This window comes from Carya illinoinensis, chromosome 6, assembly GCF_018687715.1.
Source record: "Carya illinoinensis cultivar Pawnee chromosome 6, C.illinoinensisPawnee_v1, whole genome shotgun sequence".
NCBI classification, from domain to species: Eukaryota; Viridiplantae; Streptophyta; class Magnoliopsida; order Fagales; family Juglandaceae; genus Carya; species Carya illinoinensis.
The window spans coordinates 22,414,626-22,421,190 of record NC_056757.1 but is presented as its reverse complement, the minus strand read 5'-3'; the positions used below and the strand labels follow the sequence as shown (position 1 = coordinate 22,421,190).

The 6,565-nt window shown below is 33.2% G+C and overlaps 1 protein-coding gene across 1 annotated transcript; it reads left to right on the top strand.

Annotated features, from left to right (window-relative positions):
- Nucleotides 1–339: 339 nt before the first annotated feature.
- LOC122313650 (glycosyl hydrolase 5 family protein-like) lies at nucleotides 340–3,866 on the top strand. The gene is made up of 4 exons (XM_043128827.1): nucleotides 340–806; nucleotides 2,109–2,356; nucleotides 2,492–3,015; nucleotides 3,105–3,866. The coding sequence occupies exons 1-4, from the start codon at nucleotides 390–392 to the stop codon at nucleotides 3,545–3,547; spliced, it is 1,632 nt and encodes a 543-aa protein (XP_042984761.1). The 5' UTR covers nucleotides 340–389; the 3' UTR covers nucleotides 3,548–3,866.
- Nucleotides 3,867–6,565: the final 2,699 nt, after the last annotated feature.

Here is a 6,565-nt window from a genome sequence, read left to right as displayed (position 1 = left end):
AAAATTAAAGGTTATATTTTATTAAAAAAAAATTTATACATTATATTATCATCTCATTAAGTAAAATGTAACATATTTATTATTATTAAATGATCATTTATTATATATTTTTTTATTATTAAATAATAATAAATACTCTATATTATATATAATAAGATACAAATAAGGTGATAGTTTAATGAATAAAACCCCTCTTTTGTTAAAGCACCAATTATCCTAGAAGGTAATAATTTTAATGTTTTGATCGTCACTTAATTTAATACTTTAAATTATCTTCTAAAATAAGCAACAAAGCGATTACATATGCCCATCATCTCTATAAATAACGGTAGCAAATTCTCAGCATTGCCAAACGCCTCGGCCTCCTAAAATCAAAAGAGAAAGTCAATATGGGGAGGTGCTTTTTCTTCCTCGTCGTCTTCTTCCTCTGTATTCTGTGGATTCCGAGCATCGTACTCCAAAGCAAGCCTGTCGCAGCTTTACCGCTGTACACCGACTCACGGTGGATTGTGGACGAGGATGGGCAAAGGGTGAAGCTGGCATGCGTGAACTGGGCGTCGCACATGGAAACTGTGGTGGCGGAGGGACTGAGTAAACAGCCCATGGACGCCATCTCCAAGAGGGTCAAATCCATGGGATTCAACTGTGTTAGGCTCACTTGGCCACTTTTTTTGGCCACCAACGATTCTCTCGCTTCTCTCACTGTCCGACAGTCCTTTCAGAGTCTTGGGCTGTCCGAATCCGTTGTCGGAATCCAGGCCAACAACCCCTCCATCGTTGATCTTTCCCTCTTACAAACATTCCAGGTAACAACAAAATAGCCCTCTTCTTTTTAATTCTCAAATCCCCTGTTAAGTTAACCCATAAACATTCACAGAGAGAGAGAGGAAGTATACACACATATATATTATATTATATTATATTATATTATAAAGGTTATGGGAGGACATCCTTATCTTCGTGAACTTGGTTTCGTCTTTAATGAACTTTGCTTATTTGGTTAGATCCGGTTTGGATGTTAAATTTAAGGGAGATGAATTTCGTTTAATCTAATTTAAAATTGAGTCTAATATTATAATACTTAAATTTTAAATTATTAAATTCATCTCAATTTAAAAAAATTGTTATGCGTAAAATCATAATCTTTTTCAACTCAATATTTATTTATACGGAAGATGTACTATTTTTTTTTAACTTTTTATAAATATCTCTAAATTTATATTTACATTCAAACACATTTTAAATAGATTCCACATAACTCATTTTACTAATTCAATTTACTATTATTAATAAAAAAAACTATCAATCTCAGTACTTTGATGTTCCAATTTTGTTGAACATCTTAAATTTCTTAACCCTCTCTCTCCTTATTCTTTGTCATGTTAGTGATAGGCGAGGAATCTTACAAACTTTGTTTTAACGGAGATAGGGGCTAAGAACTATTTAGTTAATTAGTGTCTCAAAGTAAACATATACGGCCATTAAGATTAAAGTTAATAACTTTTATGAATCTATAGGCGACAAAACTAAGGCCCCATTTGAAATTTGGTTAAACTCAGTTCAATTTAATTTTAATCTAAATTTAATATTCAAACACCCTACTCTCAAATCACTAAACTCATTTCAACTTAAAATTTCTTTACACGTGAAACTTCTAAACTTTTTTCAACTCAACATCTTTTGCGCACGAGACCTACAACCTTTTTCAATTTCTCATAAATATATATAAACTCATCCTAACATCCAAACTCATATTATGTGGGTCTCACAAAACTCACTCCAATATCTTAACTCATTATTATTTTTATAAAAAAATGTAACTTATTTCAACTGAACTCAACATTCAAGTGGGCATATACATGAATTGAGAAAACTAAAAAGACAAATATTAAGAAATTAAAAGAATATACTAATTAGTAATAACAATTACTAACTTAATTAGATAAATTATTTTTGGTTTAATAATTTCAACTTTTCTAAGAAAATCAATAAGACGTGTTAGCAAAACTCCATGTTCGAAAATTACACATTTAATCTCTAATACTCAGATGAAGATGTTGTTCATATCCCTTTGTATCGTATTTGATAAAATTTTATGTCTAATCAAGGCGGTAGTGTCTAGCTTGGGGGCTAACAACGTGATGGTCATATTGGACAATCATATAAGCCAACCGGGATGGTGTTGCAGCAACTCTGATCGCAATGGGTTCTTTGGGGACCAGTATTTCAACCCGGACCTCTGGATTGAGGGGTTGACTCGGATGGCAACCATCTTCAATGGTGTCGAAAATGTTGTCGGCATGAGCTTGAGGAATGAGCTTCGAGGCCCCAGACAAAACGTGCATGATTGGTACAGGTACATCAGACATAAAAAGGGCTGGCCTAATCTTGTGCACAATGCTCAGCTCCTCCACAAATAGATTCATGTCAATGGTTCTTTTTGTTCAATTCTTTTGTGTTAGTTCTAATTTTCAGTTTTCAAACAAACTAGGTACATGCAGAAGGGAGCAGAAGCAGTGCATGCAGCAAACGCAGATGTTCTGGTCATTCTCTCTGGCCTCAACTACGGCAGAGACTTGTCATTCCTCCACAATCAACCAGTGGACCTCACATTCACGGGAAAGCTAGTGTATGAGACGCACTGGTATGGTTTTTCAGATGGGATGGCATGGGAATCTGGCAACCCGAATCAAGTGTGCGGGAGAGTGGTAGATAACATGATGAGATTGTCAGGATTTTTGTTGGAACAAGGATGGCCGTTATTCTTGGGTGAGTTTGGGATAGACCTAACAGGTACGAATGTGAATGACAACAGGTATATAAATTGCTTCTCGGGTGTGGCAGCTGAACTTGACCTGGATTGGGCCCTCTGGACACTTGCTGGGAGTTATTATTTGAGAGAGGGAGGAGTTACTGGATTAAATGAGAACTATGGTGTGCTTGATTGGAATTGGTGTAATACCCGAAATGCATTCTTCTTGCAAAGGATCTCTGCTCTGCAATCTCCTTTTCGAGGTATATTAGTGATGACAAATGCCATTCATCTTCATTTTAACTACTATCGTCCTTTGGACATTTCAAGATTGTGCTCATGTGACTTGCAGGGCCTGGTCTATCGCAAACTAAACCACACAAAAAAATCTTCCATCCATCAACTGGTCTCTGTGTTATAAGAAAAACACTGCAGGAGCCATTAAGGTTGGGTCCCTGCACAGACTCCGATGGCTGGAACTACACCCCACAGAAAACTTTAACCGTAAAGGGAACATATTTCTGCCTACAAGCACAAGATTTGGGAAAGCCAGCAAGACTCGGCATAATCTGCAACCGTTCTGGTTCGAAATGGGAAACCACCTCGGATTCAAAGATGCATCTCTCAACCAAGCTTGACAGTGGTGCTACCGTTTGCCTAGATGTAGACTCCACTAATACCATAGTCACAAATACTTGCAAATGCATAAGCAGAGATGATATATGTGACCCAGGAAGCCAGTGGTTCAAGCTTGTTGACAGTACAAGAAGTTCAAGCGCTACAGAATCATTCTGATAAAGCTCAATCTTGGCTTTTATGATCAGTATGAGAGTAACCAGACACTTCACAACTGTAAAAATTACCATATCCCATGTAAATTGTGAAGCTCCTCCATATGCCCATATATACTAGGTCTAATACCACAAAAAAGGAGGAAAAAACCCAAACGGTTAGCATCTAGTTTAAGAAGCAAAGATCAGTGTACTTGAGCTGATTACCTATGCAGCAAGTTTTAATTCTATTTTATTCTGTTGTAAGTTTATTTTCCCGTTGGGTAATGCTGTTAAGTTTCTAGAACTTGACTAATGAACTGACTTTGGTTGTTGATACAAAATCTAGCAGATGCCACAACTCCTCAGATCTTCTATTCTAACCGAGACAGTTCATTCCACGTTAATAACGGAGTACCCTAAAAGCTAAGAAAAAAAAAAAAAGAAGAGAAAAACAAAAGAGTATTTCATCTTCATATGGTCATACCTTCCAAGTTTTCTTTTTTTTGAAAGTTCAAATATTGTGAGAAAAATAATACCATGTGTCCACAAGATTATTCATGGACTGAACTCTACTTGCAAGTCGAGATAGTGTCCACACTACTACCATAGCAGGGTTTAATTTGTATAAGAGATTCTAAATTATCTCCAGCTCATATCAGCCAAAGATAATAGAACAAGAGTTTGAAATTGACTATTACGCCCAGAACTACATAATAATGAGCTTCTGAAGCAGTTGATGTTTAAAAGAAACTGAATCTAGTTGTTAAATGGAGATGATGCATCACAGATCTCATTCTTCCATTACATCTCCTTCAATCACTTCCACCCTTTCTGTCAATGGCGTAGTCCTTGACAATAGAATCTCTGCAAGCCTTGAAATGCAGTACTGGTCCTTCCATAATGCAGCTCAATCAAAGAAAACTGATTTTCCAAATGGAATGAAAGCCATGTAAAGAGAATCAGGGAACAAATTGTGGAATTAAAGTAATTAGGTACAGTTGCTATGGTCACTAACCATTCTCACTATCTTATCCATACCTGCATGTAGTAAGAAAAATTGAATTAGCAAGTGATACGCTCTCTAGAGGGTATACCATTAAAATGCCAAATTAAATGATATTTTCAATCATAGAAAGTGTAAGTGCAACACACTCTTTTTTAAAAGTGAGTAAGTATAATATCCACATAAATAATAATAATTTTTTAATAATAAACATTACTCTTTTTTAAAATAAATACACAATTTATATAATTTATAACTGTATCTAAGTTACTCTTAAAAAATTAAAATATTAAAATTTAAACTCCAGAATTTTTCGTACACGTTAACGACATCTGAATTAAGGATATGCGCTTCATAATGATGTAAAAATCGATTTTTTTTTTTTTAATATGAATTTCAGACATTTCGAAGTATTGTGTAAAAACCCATAACCTTCTGAAAACCGAAAAGGCCAAGTTGACAACGGAAACAATGGACTGATATCGTGTTTCCTTCATTGCTAAAGCAAAGAAAGAAAATAGTTGCTTAGTATTGGGGCATCTCATTCAACTATCTTCTATTTTACAAAAAGTTATAATATATACAGTCATTTTTACGTAGCGTATAAGAAAATGTGAAAATGAAATTAAACTAATCCTCTATAGAGTTGGTGGGTTATACTACTTATCATTCAACACCACACACAATATATATTTTAATTTTTTTTATTCGTATTAAACTAATTGAATTGTTCTATTTATCATCTATATATCATATATTTTTTATAAAAAAAAAAGAAAAAAAATTAAAAGATATGTGGTGTGTGATATGTTAAATAGAATTATTCAAAGTTGACACCCCTTCCCCTACATATGTTTAAAGGTTATGAAGTCGCTTAAAAGTTATTTCCAGAGTTTTGCTGGCTGACCTTTAATGCTAACTAGTTACAAATGGAGGGGCTATATAGATAGCCCTTCCTTTCCCGAGTGAGTGCTTCTAATATAAAAATAAATAAATAAAAATCTTTAACTCAAAAGGTTTCTTTTTAATTCTGGCATTTAGTCTGTGCAATATGAAAGTGATATTCTAATTTTAGTACGTAGCATATTCCATCATCGAAAAGTATAATTTTGGACGAATAAGAAAGGTAGAAAAGTCCGTGGAACAACCGTACTCAATTCAAGTTTTATCGCTTGAGATAAATGCTTTGGTTATGCACTCTATCTAGAATTTTTAACATTCAAAATTTCAACATTCACATTTTGAGATCATCGAATCGGAAAATTTTTCCTTAAATTACAACTTATAAACATGATCTATTCAAAAGATAACAAACTATTATTTGAATTTACAAGGCAGAACTAGCACAGTGAAAGACACTGGCAAAACCCAGCACCTCAGTGAGGTGACATTAATATTATTGTTGTCTATGGCTCATGGCGTGTGATTTTGGTTTAGACTTGTACAACCATGCATGAAGGGGAGGTTTGGATAGTAAATTGAGTCGAGATAAAAGTTAAAAGTTGAATAAAATATTAGTTAGAATATAATTTTTTAATATTATTTTTATTTTAAAATTTGAAAAAATTAAATTGTTTATTATATTTTGTTTAAAAAAATTATTATTATTAGATAAAATGAGATGAGTTGATAGCGTTTTTTAATCTAAACAAGGCCTAAGTCCAAGAAAGTCAATATTTTTTATGATGTAATAGAATAATTGATGATGAAACCAAGACGAGGTTAGAATTAATAGAATGAGATAAGAATTAATGAAAGCTATAAGAGGATGCTTGGGGAATGAGATAATATAAGAATTTTGTGAATACTAATAAGATGGTTTGTGAATAGTGATGTAATAGTTTGAGTTAAGTATTTATGTGGCTTTGGGTAAGGAGAGAGAAAAAGTTGAATAAAAAATATTATAAAAATTAAAATATTGTTAGAATATAATTTTAATATTATTTTTGTTTTGAAATTTGAAAATTTTATTTTATTTTATTTTTTTATTTAGAAGTTTGGAAAATTTGGAATGATTAATTTGAAAAAGTTGTAATG

Coding starts and splice junctions, on each gene's coding strand:
- LOC122313650 (XM_043128827.1), top strand. CDS start 390: ATGGGGAGGTGCTTTTTCTTCCTCGTCGTCTTCTTCCTCTGTATTCTG. Junction 807..2,108: donor CCCTCTTACAAACATTCCAG/GTAACAACAAAA, acceptor TGTCTAATCAAG/GCGGTAGTGTCTAGCTTGGG. Junction 2,357..2,491: donor AACGTGCATGATTGGTACAG/GTACATCAGACA, acceptor CAAACAAACTAG/GTACATGCAGAAGGGAGCAG.